The following is a 13,306-nucleotide window of genomic DNA, read 5'->3' as shown; positions in this document are numbered from 1 at the left end:
CTGAGGGTCTCATCTGAGGGGAGTTTTCTGAGGTCAGAGGTGTGGGAGGGACTCTGGCTGACTGTCGCTCTCCATGTCGGTGGCTTGCTGGGGCGACGAAGGTGTGGGTGGCCTCTGGGGGCTGCATGCAGCTTTTTCTAGCTGTGAGGGTTGTGCGCAGCTCCAAAAGGCACAGTTTCATTCTGGGTGGCAAGGAGAGTCCTGCGGTGTGACTCACTGGTCCCCAATCTGGAGGGTTTGGAGGTCAGGCCTCTGGGATGGAAGCCTGATTATGTAACCTAGGATTAGGGCAGGGCCTAGGCTCATGGCAGGCTTGATCTGCCTGCATTGAGACCAGCACACCTTAAGGTTTTGAGGAGGCAGGAATTGGCCTCCCGTGTGCCTGGTTTTATAGCGCTTTCTTGCAGAGCTAAGATTGTGACCACTTGGGACTTCGAGGCAGGCCCAGGGGGCTCCGCTGAATGCCTGGGGGGCCCGGGTGGGTCTGGCCAATTTTCTGAAGCTCAACTCAGCCCCACAGGGTATAACACCTCAGTATCTATAGATTCATGCTGGCATGCCCTTAGGCCCTTAGTGGAAACCCAGTTTGGGTTCTCAGGCTTTTATTTCTAGGGCGTGTCCCATTTTGGCCTTTGGAGTGCGGACCCCAAAGCCAATCCCCAGAGGTCTGCTTATCACCCACATAGAAACTGTCCCATTTGGTGCTGCACAGAACACGGAGAGCCGGAAATGGTTGTATGACACCCCTCTTTCCCCAGAGGCCATCCCCACCTTCGGAGAACCAACAGGCCAGCAACATGGAGAGTGATAGTCAGCCAGAGTCTACTGTCATCTCTGCCCTCAGAAAGCTCCCCTCAGGTGGGGCCTTTACAGGAGCCACATGTCCCTCAAATAGATCTTGATTTGGGCAGAAACCTGGTGAGAATTGGTTGGAAACCCAGCCAACTCCCTTCTGCCTGCCCAGGCTTTCAGCAGATCCTCTAGGAACTGGCTTGAGGTCTTGAGTGGTGGTGGTCGGAGCCGTGCTTGAAAAGTGGTCTAAAAGCCAGGCCCACGAGTGGCCAAGCACTCCCTCCATTCAGCCTTCTGGGGTGCTGGTCTCAATGCATGTATATCCGCTCTGCCATGCCCCTTGGACCTAACTCTAACCCTAGGCTGGGTTATCAGGCTTCTGTCCCCAGAGTCCTGGCCCCAAGCCCTCCTGATTGGGAACCTCTGAGCCACAGGCCAGGAGTCTGTCTGCCACCCTGGATGAAACTGTCCCATTTGGAGCTGCACACAACCCTTTGAGCCGGAGAAACCTGCACCCCCTAAGGTCACCCCAACATTGGGTGGCACCCCAGGCCATGAACCCTGGTTCTGACATGCCACCTGCCCCCACCCCCAGAACATGAGCCCCAGAGAGACTGTCTAAGTGCTGGCAGATTGGGCCTGCCATGTCCTTAGGCCCTAACCCTAACCCTAGGATGGGATACAGGCTTCTGTCCCCAGAAGCCTGGCCCCCATGCCCACCAGACTGGGGACCTCTGCTGCATACCACAGGACTCCGATTGCCACCCAGGAGGAAACTGCGCTTTGGAGCAGCGCAGAACCCTCCCAGGGAGAGAACCCTGCATACCCCGAGGCCACTTCCAGTTTCAGTGGCTGTTTGACAGCCATCTGGCTGTCTGATGCACTCCCTGACCCCTGCCCTCAAATCAGCCCCCTAGGGAACCCACCTCAGTATGGGCAGATAGGTGCTGCCATGCCCCTGATGAGGGAGCAAAAGGCTGGCTGAGAACAAAGCAAAAGCTGGTGCCTTACACCCCCTCTCACCCCCACACCTCAGTAACATGTGACATCCCTCAGGCACTCCTGGCTGCCCTAAAAGAAAAACAAATAGTTAACTTGTAGAGATCACAATCCTGCAAGACAGGAGTCTCCCTTGGTTTACAAATGTCCTAGTGATTTACAACAAAGAAGCTATCTTATCTATAGCCTAACTTCCAGAGACAAGTAACTCAGTTCCTAAAGCCCTAACATCACCCTCCCCGCCATAAAACTGAAGGGGGCTGAGGGGGAAGGAAATGTAAATAAAGTTAAATTTCTTCTAAACCTAAAGCTCATTGACAAGGATGTGTGGTAGGAGGAATGTGACATTCCAACCAGGAAACTCTAAACTGTCTTCAAGTTAGTGCCTCATTAGAGGAAAAAACAGCCTTGGCTTGACAATAACCAGGCCTCCAGTATCCTGACAGTCTTCTTTACCATGACAGCCCTTCTGAACACCCCCTTTGTCCTCACCTACCCAACTCCTGTGTATATAATCAGCCACTCCTCAGGATATTAGGGCAGTAGCTCTTTCTGCCCACGGGTCCTGTCCCCATGCTTTAATAAACCACCATTTTGCACCAAAGATGTCTCAAGAATTGGTCATCTGCTCCAGACCTTACCCTCTGAACCTCACCTATGTTCTAGAACTTCATCACCCCTAGGCCCTAACCCAAAACCTAGGTTGGGTTCTCAGGCTTCTGTCCCCAGTGACCTGTACCCCCTGCCGTTCAGAGCGGGATCCCCGAAGCTAAACCCCAGAAGTCTGCTTACAACCCACATATTAACTGTGTTACTTGGAGCTGTGTGGAACCCTCAGAGTGGAAGAAAGCTGCATGCTCCCCGGAAGTTACACCCACCTTTTGTGCCCTGTCAGGCCACCAATAGGGAGAGTGATCTTCTGCAGGAGTCCCTCCCTCCACTCTGGCCCCTTAAAGCTCCCCTCAGCTGGGGCCCTTGGAGGAGCCCTGTGTCCCTGGCTGGAGTTCCTGGAAGGTTGCAACAGGCAACTAGCCAGAAAGCATTGTCAAAAGGGGCATGAGTGTGGCCGGAATTGCTGCAGAATGCTGGCCAATTCTCAGGAGAGGAAATAAAGAAAGGTAATGAAAGAAAGGAAATAAAGAAAAGGTAGGGGAGGGGAAAGGAAGGAAGGATGGAAGGATGAATGGAAGAAAGGAAAAAGAAGGAAAGAGAGAAGAATGAAAGAAAGGAAGGAAGGAAGGAATAAAAGAAAGAGAGAAAGGAAGGAAGGAAGGGAGAAAGGAAGAAAGGGAGGGAGGGAGGCAAGAAAGGAAAGGAAATAAAGTAAGGGGAGGGGAGAGGAAGGGTAGGGCCGACTCTGGCCATGTGTATACAGATTGGAGTCCCTATGAAGATACTTCTAGTAGCCAAGGGCACAGGGTTTAAAGGGTGGAGACCTCTCAAGGCTATAGGCACAGTTTAGAAAAGCCATTGAAAATGAATTCTTCTAATATTTTCAGTGTCTCCAAGAAAATAGAAGGACACTGGGGAATCATGGGAGAAACAAAATGTGGTCTGCTTATTCTACTCCTTAAGGTACTCTCCAGATCAACTTAAGAAGATTAAATAAGCTTTAGCCTGGTAAGTCTGAATTATTTCAGGGCTGCACAGACCAGAAATCACATTTTTTTTTAAATCTTGGTAGCTAATGCTTAAAAGGAGAATGCAGAAAAAAGTAATATTTTAGGAAGAATAAGCTGCTTAAAGTATAACGATGTACATGTGGTTATCAGATATTTTACTAAGGGGCTGGAGGGATGGGAGGGATGAAAGAAGCAAAAGCAGAATATAGATGCAAAGGAGGTGGCCAATGGGAAAGCCATTATTGCAGACTTCCCAAAGTTGCCCTAGGGTCTATCCTGCCTACCGTTAAAAAATTTAGAAAAATATAAGTGGTACAGAGATTTGATTGCCAGGGGGGTCCAAAAGCATTTTGAACCTCATACAAAATCATTTCTATATATGTATGCATAGCTGGTACAACCTAACATGGCCTAGAAATGTATGACTTTTGGGGGGGAAGAATTTATGTTATTCTACTTGATACCAGTATCAAGTAATTTTTCCAATACCCAGAGACTAAGGTTTTAATTTGTTGTACTGTAGAAAAGGTTGTCACCTCAACTAACTTGCAGAGAAATGTATTCTCCTGATAAGACCTACAAATATTGTAAGTTTTCATCGTCATTTTCACAAATTACCTTGCCTTATAGAAACATGAGAAGAATAATACTAAAGTGGGAAATACTACAGTTCAGGAAATATCAAGGCAAATTCATAAACAAATATCTTGAAAAACTTCTACAATTGGCTCCTAAACAATATTTAACAGCTTTTAGTGAAACCTGCGAATAGCTATATGTGTTTATAAAAGCACAGTTTTACATCTATAAATGATCAAGCAAGGTAAACTGTAAAATGTTAAAAAGTTGCAGCCTTTTTATTTAGTGCCCAGAGAATGCCAGTGATTTAACATGATATTGTGATAAATGTTGCTCACAGAGTTTTAACAAGAACAAAAATAAATATAATTTCTATGTCATCTTTGGCATGTTGTAAGTTCAAAATGAGAGCCATTTCTTTAGCAGCACTGTGAGGGAAAGAAACACTGTAAAATGCACTACGAGGTTTGGTCTTACAGGGAAAAAAGTACAATGAAAACGATAATGTCAAAAGAAATAGTGCTTTAAATAAAACATTTATAAAATAAAAGATGGTATAAATTCCATAATGTAGCCAGAGAAAGAAAATACAGTTATCTGAACAACTGGGACCTTTTTTTTTTAATTGCAACTTTTAAGTTTTTAAGTACACACAATTTCCATTTAACACAATTTCTGCCTTGAGAATTGTAATAAAATGCCAGTAAATACGTTTTCTATATCAAAAATTAAGTTTCGGAATCCCAAAGTATATGGGAAGTGCTGGCAAGGCAATTTTTTATTGTTAACGATAGCCCCAAACTTTATTCTTTCCACATAAACCTTATATAACTCACAACTACCAAAAGTACTTGCTGTTTTTTTATTTAATCAAATACAGAAAAACCACATTCTCTCTTTTTTTGTATTGTGGAATTTAATGCAAAATAAATTCTCATTTCCAAACCATGCTGGCATTTGGATAATTAAGTTTTCTTATATAATTTTTAAAATGGATTTTTTTTTGCTAGAATGCTTTTGTGATGTTACAAATGATTTTATTATACTAAAAGACAAACTTACATTTTTTGCTATTAGTGGTATCAATTTCAGAGTGAATTTGAAAAGAGAACTCAAATGTGGTCTGAGTAACACTAGTTTGTTAGGAAAGAAAAAAGCAAATAAATCCATTTGGTCACATTATGACAATTTATTAATAAAATAATGCACTTAGTATGTTCTCTAGGAAATGTTCTACATAAAATTGGATGTTTAATACCCTTTGAAGAGTAAATTAGTTCACATAATTAGACAAATAGTATGAAAGCTAAACAGTAATCCCAAGTCCTATTGTCCAAGGTTTAGAAATGTGAATATAGAACATATCCTACCTTGCCAGTCACAGAGATGTTTATTTATAAGCATTTAGCTAAGATTTCTTGCTGGTTGATCAAAAGGTACATAATTTGTGGAATATATGCAAACAAACTTGAATTTCTGTATTTTCAAAATACTTTCCCTTTGTATTTTTCTTCACATTTCAAAGAAACTTATCCTTAAAATTTAGGACTAACATACATTCAAGTATTAGCAACTAAACTGAATTTGAGGTGATCAAGCATTATCATTTTATTCAGATGACTTCACTGTATTGTTATGAATAAAACCAGGAACAGTGCATCTGTAAGTGTAACTGACATGTGAGTAATCACCATCAGTGGCCTGCACCCTGGACAGGAGGGTGGACAGCACACTCCTGAGTGGTGCTAATTTCAGCAATCACTGTATTGAGATACACACCAAACATACCTAGTAAGTTTTGAAATCTAAGAAACTGTTCTAAAGGAGTTTAACTGCAGTTGAGTTAATACGGCTTGCATTCATGTGGGAGGATCGAGGCTCTCTGTGTCCTGAAATGTAGACAGAGGGTCTACAGACTTGGACTCCACTGGTGGCTTGCATTCAGCTGCTCCATGTTCTTGTATAGCAGGACGATAGGAATAGAGGAAGAGAGCCTGGTAGAGCTGGAGATTCCTTACATTACAGGCTATGTACCAAGAGGAATAAGAATGCAGACAAATACGCACTTGACAACTATCTCCCTGCACACCATTCTATCACATAAGTTCATTGTGATGAAAGAGCTTGGAAGTTTCTTGGAGGAAAAAAAGTATATCGAGGAGTAGAAAGGATGAAGCAGTGCACCAACGCAGCAGTTTATGAGATAATCTGATCCTGGGGCATACTGCATAAATTCCTTGTCCAGAAATACTTTCCCTGATAATAACTGATAGAGTTGTTCTCGTCTGGTTAGATTGCCTAAAAATCCAGCAAGTGGAAATTCATTAGATTAATGGACATCTTCCTTGAAAAATGCCAATTATTTATTAGCTACTGACCAGAAAAAAAAAAAAAAGGGAGAACTTAAATGAGATCACTCTCCTTTTATCCTTTTAGCTGAATACAGCTGCTCTGTGAGAATGGAAGTTCTGATTTGAGGAAGGGGAAGGGTGTGAGGTGCTTTGGAGCAGAGAATCCTTCTGGACTAAGCTTTAATCATGGAGTCCTCTCTGAGGTCCACAAGTAGGACAGCATGTGGGGACTGGAAAGCCAGGGAAAGATAATATACAGAATGCCACAGACACACTTTGCCTAGTTTAAATCCTAAACTTTCTAGTTGATCTTAAGGCCAAGTTAAGAAGTCTTCTTTTTTCATATATGAAGGGCCTCATACTATCAGGAAAATACTATTCAATCAGTATGAGTAACTTTCTACGGACAGTACTATCTTAACATGATGCTCTGGTGAGGAGATGTTGGAAACACCAAGCATCTGTTCTTAAGTTTGTGGCTTGCCTACACATAAGAAATCCCTTTGGGTTAAATAGGGGTCTATCAAAATGTTTTACCATTTGTAATTACCGATGGCAACAAATTACAAAAATTAAAGCTTAGGCATTTCTGGGTCTAACAAAATAGGCTCAAGGTTGATTTTCATGAAATAACTGAAATAATTTTCCTCCACAAAATCACCACCCCTACATCTTAATTAATTATCTTACCAATGGTTTCCTGCATTTATTCATGATAATATGTGCTTTAGGATAATAAATTTAGTATTAATCTATCTGGGCAAAGCCGGTGTTTTCCCTTTGAGGAAAAAAATATATAATATCCTCTTCCTTCCAGAACAATAAAAACTCCAAATTGTGCTATCATTAAATACTAGCAAGAACCATCAACTAGAAAGAAAAGCAATGCAAATTAATTATTTATGAATCCATTAAAAACAATATCTTCAAATTTTATAGAAAGGATTTGTTCCAGTGGTTAAGCATTTATAGAAGCCTCACCCAAAAAGCTCCCATTCATATCTGCATTTTTTGCTCTAGCCAAAACGGACATGATGAGGCATCCCCACATGGATTCCTTCTACAAAATGAGGGTAAGTGGTTTGAAGACTTCCTTATAATAGGGTTGTCCCTATGACTGTTTTTAACCTACTTTGAGCTTTCCAGCAGAAATGGTTTATGCAATTACTGGGAAAATACATGAGCATATCTGTGTCTTTTATAATTTGTCAGTCCTCACTGAGCAATGAAGAATCAAGTTGTTCGTTGCTTAATTCAGTGTTCCTTTTATGAATGAACTGTATGATATTACCCTTCAGTAACCTCACTGAAACATTAGGTAAGATCAGCTATTTTTAAAAACTACTGATTATGGAAAGACTGAAAGTTATTTTGTGATAATTTTTCACTTTCCAATTTCACTTACCCTAATGCTATTACTAGAAAAGCTTACATGGAAATAGTATCTCTGTTCTGAAAAGTTCAACACCAAAATCACACCTCTTAGTTTGCCATATTAATTCTGATAAGAAGAAGCATAACATCACAAGATGACAAGAGGAAAGTAAGTCAGATGATATGGACACAAATTGTGACATGCAAGTACTTCTAGTAATAAAGCAAAATGAGGAAAGAAAAGGCCAAACTGGGAAATAAAATCCACAAGATATGGTACCAGTCGATTTCTATGTACTGTTTCCATGTGGCATTAGATTTTTTTTTTAATGTCTTTCAATTATTGCAAGAAGACATTTCAAATTGAGGGTATATACTTTTATATATCACACTCAATAAACAGATTTTTGTACATGGAATATATATCACTTACATTTTGAAGAGAATATGTATAGTTTCTTTATTGAACACTGAAGTTACGAGTTTTCTAGCCTGAATTGTATACTTCAGTGCTCAGTAACTAACTTTTTCTCTGAATTAAACAAAATAAAACACACAGCAGATAGTACATTTAGCACATACAAATAGTTCACTTATATTTGCTAAACAAAACTGTAATATCCTCCAGTTTACATTCATGAATTTCTGTCAGTAGTAGTAGTAATAGTAGTAGTAATGGTATTTTCTTCAACAACATGAAAAGATTCTTTAAAATTCCATCATTTAGAGAAAACAATATATATTACCCAGTGGTTCTGAATCATAAATTTAATAACAAGAGTGAATCTGTCAGACTTTTTTTATAAATACGATTAAAAATGTGTTTAGATGTTGTGTTAATCATTAATATTGCTTCCTTTTCATAATGTCAGTTTATCTCTTTGTAGCATTGTCTAAACTATACTGAAATGCATTTTGCTGTATCATGTGTGCTAAGTCCACTACAATAAAGTTTAAACTATATTGCCATAGGATTCAAGGTAAATTAATATGCTATATTGTAATTCAATTTTGGAAGTCCAAAAAACAACAGTGTAGTGTATTATAAAAGGGACAGATGAGTAAATCCAACTGATTAACTTGAAACCCAGCCCATGTGTCATGAAGTTAGTAGCAACACATGTATTTTATTTTCAAAGGCTTAACTATAACCCACTTAGTAGATTACAACACCAACATAAAGCCTTTGTCTAAAAAATTCTTCAATTGCACTATAATTCCCTTAGATGTCATATTTACAGAGGACTTATGGAAACCACTATTTCTAGATAAGGACATTTATGGGCAATATACAGGTCTGTCTGCACACATAATTTGTGAATTAATTCTGTAAAAACTTTGGCACCAACCATATCAGGAGTTCATATATTAGCACAAATGAATGTAGTCCTTTGGTTGTACACAATAACAAGCTTCTACAATACATTTCTTGTTTGTTTTTCTTTTTAAAAAAGCCCATTCTTCAGGATCTGGTGTTAAAAAATAATTGGCATTGCTTGGCATTATGCTATTATATTTGCATCCTGATTATTGGTAATGATTCCCCAAATCATTTTATGAGACCAGAAAACTAACAAAGTAACTTTATTTGAAAGGAACTTTACAAGTTAGTGTGCAGAAAAATTTTTAGACTTTGTAGACAGCAATTATATACTTAAACACTTGGGCACTACTACAAAACAATACTGTATGACTACTGTGGGCCTTTGTTTTTTTTTTTTTTTTTTTTAATCTCATCTCCCTAAAAGAGGAGGTTTAAACAGAATATTCAAGTTATGTAGCAGAATATGATGCTTTTGATATAAGATTAGGAAAAAAAGCCACAGTTAATTTTTACTTTATCCAGGATGGCTGAGGAACAACTAGAAATCTTACAGGCCAGTTGATGTTCGTTTTTTCATGCTCCGTCGTTGAGCTAAGTTTGAAGCAGCAACAGGCTCAAGGACTGGTTGAAAGGTCTTGTGAGTCAGGGCAGAATATGTGGTGACCACTGCTCCCTAAAATAATGAGAAATAAGACAAGTCGAATAACAATATTTGGATGTAAAAAATTCCATATTACTATTTGTTTATAAAGATTTTATTTATTTGACGGAAATAGTCAAGAGGAACACAAGCAGGGGGAGTGGGAGAGGGAGAAGTAGGCTTCCCGCAGAGCAGGGAGCCCGATGTGGGGCTCCATCCCAGGACCCTGGGATCAGGACCTGAGCCGAAGGCAGACGCTTAACAACTGAGTCACCCAGGTGCCCCCAAATTCCATATTATATCATGAGAGATTTAACTAGAATACAACTTTATTTCTGAGGAAAATGACTGCATATACTTGATCTATGCAATAATGTTCCCTTCATGAATTACTACCTGCTTACTTGTATATTTTTTTTATTTCAGTGATTATAATTCTTACATATTTTTAAAACATTAAAATGTATTCTTCCTGTCAGTCTTTCATCATGCATATAATTTGTTTTAAACATTTTAAGAATTTTATTTTTAATAGAAGTTTTTATACTTAAGACATGGAACATAATGTGATGTACATATACATAGTCCAGTGATTATTATAGTCAACTAACATATCTTCTCCTTACATAGTTTTCATTTTTTGTGATAAAAGCATGTGAAATCTACTCTGTCAAATTTCCAGTATTTAATACAGTATTATTAACTATTGTCATCATGCTGTACATTAGATACCTATACTTATTCATCCTACATAACTACAACTTTGAACTTTGACCAATATATCCCCATTTTTCCCTCTTCCCTGCCTCTGGTAACCACTCTTCTACTGTCTGCTTTTATATATTTGACTTTTTAAAAATTCTACATTTAAGAGAGATTATATATTTATTTTTTTTTCTTTCTGTGTCTGGCTTATTTCATTTTCCATTTCTTCCAGGGTCATCCATGGTGTTGCAAATGGCAGGATCTCCTTTTTTAAAGTTCAATAATATCCCACTGTATATATGACCAGCACTAGTCATTTATCCTCAAAGAGATCTCTGTGCTCCCCTTTTCAGTGCAGCCTTATTCATAACAGCCAAGACAGGGAAAGAACCTAAGTATGTATCAACAGATAAATGCATAAAATACTAAAATCTTAAAAAGGTTCAATGTCTATAAATATGGAAACCTGTGCCAATGGTTATTAATTTAGGAACCAATAACAATATTTTCTTTCCATATGAAACTTGCACTTAGTACACTTCTAGTCCCATTGTCTCAAGAGCAAGTCAAATACAATAAAAAAATTTTTATTTATCAAGAGAAAGGCAATAGGTAGAGAAGAAGAGTAACAAGAATCCATGGTGGGGGCGCCTGGGTGACTCAGTGAGTTAAAGCCTTCTGCCTTCAGCTCAGGTCATGATCTCAGGGTCCTGGGATTGAGTCCAGCATTGGGCTCTCTGCTCAGCAGGGAGCCTGCTTCCACCCCTGCCCCTGACAGAAAGTCATCTATATAAATAAAATCTTAAAAAAAAAATCCATGATGGTTATCTAAAAACAAAAATAAAAACAAATCTATGAATATATCTTTGAAGAATAAAAGTATTTAAGGTAATTATATGTGTGTCAGTGAATGGCATGCAGGCTTTATTAAGTATTTAGGAGATGCATAAAAGTATTTATTTTACCTTAATGACATCTGATGTATCATTTCTATTTGGCTGATCATTCAGCAAGCGGTTTCTGTGGGTTATCCACGAGTGTTTTAATACTTGTTCTGTAGTGTACCGCTGATGTGGGTCCATATGTAGCATATGGGAGAGCAAATCCTAAATTAAAATGAAAAATACATATATAGACATATATGAAGCCATATGCCAGCAAAGGTTTTAGTAAAATATATTATTTCACATTTTCTTGATATATGTAAGCATCAGTAGCTTTGTGATCTGTTTTGTTTGATGTACACAAAGGGAAAACCACACTTATACTTTGCATAGTGAAGAATCAATTCTGTCAGAATCTTCAAAAAGAGTTTTGATATATGGTAAACACTTAGCTGTCATTTCTAAATCGGAAGATACCAAATCTGTGGAACTGGAATGTGGTTAGTGAGGGAGGAAGAAAATGTAAAGTAGCAAGGGTTATCCTGGAATGTGCTGAATAGTCGAGGAGAAGAGAGGCATTGGTCTTTGCTGGTAAGCTAGGCCCTAAAATACACAGGTATGTATAGACTCATACAACATAGAAGGGAAGGTCCCATGCTGTTAATACACTCAATAGCTGAGGGTTTAGGTATAAAACACTAAAAAGAGCAAACATAAATCTAAGGTAGGCAGCTGACTGCAAGCATTCTAGTGGTCAGAGTATCATAAGTTTCTTGCAGACTAACTGTAAATATACTTACTTTATCTCTTATGATGACAAGCTGTAAGTATAATACAACTTGATAATAAAACACAATTTTAAATAGAAACTATCTCTACCAAGCATCTTTTAGAAAAAGGAAAAATAAACTCTCCTTAACAAGCATCATCTAAAAAAAAGTCATCATTTGTGAACGTTTCATCAACAGCATAAGCAGTGACACTAAAGACTCTATGTAGTAACATCAGAAATTGAAGAATAATCAAATTATGTAGGAGAATAAAACAATAAAAAAACCTACTGGAAAAAGGACAAATATAAAAAAAAATGAATGAGGAAGTAATTTAGAAAACAACATTGAATTACTTCAATAAAACAGACCTAACTGATATTCATAAAAAATGATAAAAGCTCAATAGTCGGGGGAGGAGTCAAGATGGCAGAGAAGTAGCAGGCTGAGACTAATTCAGCTAGCTGGAGATCAGCTAGATAGCTTATCTAAAGATTGCAAACACCTGCAAACCCATCGGTAGATCGAAGAGAAGAAGAACAGCACTTCTGGAAACAGAAAAACAACCACTTTCTGAAAGGTAGGACTGGCGGAGAAGTGAATCCAAAGCGACGGGAAGATAGACCCCGGGGGAGGGGCTGGCTCCCGGCAAGAGGCGGAGCAACAGAGCACAAAATCAGGACTTTTAAGTCTGTTCCACTGAGGGACATCGCTCCAGAGGCTAAACCGGGGTGAAGCCCACGCGGGGTCAGCGTGGCCTCAGGACCCGCAGGGTCACAGAAGGATCGGGGGTGTATGAGTGTCGCAGAGCTTGCGGGTATTGGAAAGAAAAACCAGCTACAGAGACAGAGCCGACAGTAAGCTCACAGCTCGGTGTTACCTTGAACCAGCCACAACCTCGGTGAGCTCGTAGCGCGGCCGGAGGTCAGGCAGACGGGAGTAACTGGGCGCTGTTCTCTGAGGGCGCACTGAGGAGTGGAGCCCCAGGCTCTCGACTCCTCTGGGCTGGAGACCAGGAGGCCGCCATATGTATTCCCGTCCTCCGCGACTCTATGGAAAGCGCTCAGGGAACAAAAGCTCCTGAAAGCAAACCCGAGCAGATTACTCAGCTCGGCCCCTGGTAAGGGCGGTGCAATACCGCCTGGGGCAAAGACACTTGAGAATCACTATACCACGCCCCTCTCCCAGAAGATCAACAAGAAATCCACCCAAGACCAAGTTCACCTACCAAGGAGAGCAGCAGAATTCCAGAGGAGGAGAAAGCAA

General features: G+C 39.7%; 1 protein-coding gene across 2 annotated transcripts in view; it reads right to left on the bottom strand.

The window, feature by feature from the left end:
• Nucleotides 1-4,270: 4,270 nt before the first annotated feature.
• Nucleotides 4,271-13,306, bottom strand: part of RPS6KA6 (ribosomal protein S6 kinase A6) — a 136,460-nt gene continuing 127,424 nt past the window's right edge. For both annotated transcript variants that reach the window (XM_059385145.1, XM_059385146.1), the window contains 2 exons: nucleotides 11,352-11,492; nucleotides 4,271-9,714 (listed from right to left, as the gene is read on the bottom strand). In XM_059385145.1, the coding sequence (XP_059241128.1) occupies nucleotides 9,589-9,714; nucleotides 11,352-11,492 (267 nt within the window). In that variant the 3' untranslated portion in view covers nucleotides 4,271-9,588. The remainder of the gene's footprint in view (nucleotides 9,715-11,351; nucleotides 11,493-13,306) is intronic.

This window comes from Mustela nigripes, chromosome X (assembly GCF_022355385.1).
Source record: "Mustela nigripes isolate SB6536 chromosome X, MUSNIG.SB6536, whole genome shotgun sequence".
NCBI classification, from domain to species: Eukaryota; Metazoa; Chordata; class Mammalia; order Carnivora; family Mustelidae; genus Mustela; species Mustela nigripes.
Note: the sequence above shows the minus strand (reverse complement) of the source record. Positions and strands in the feature narration are given on the sequence as shown.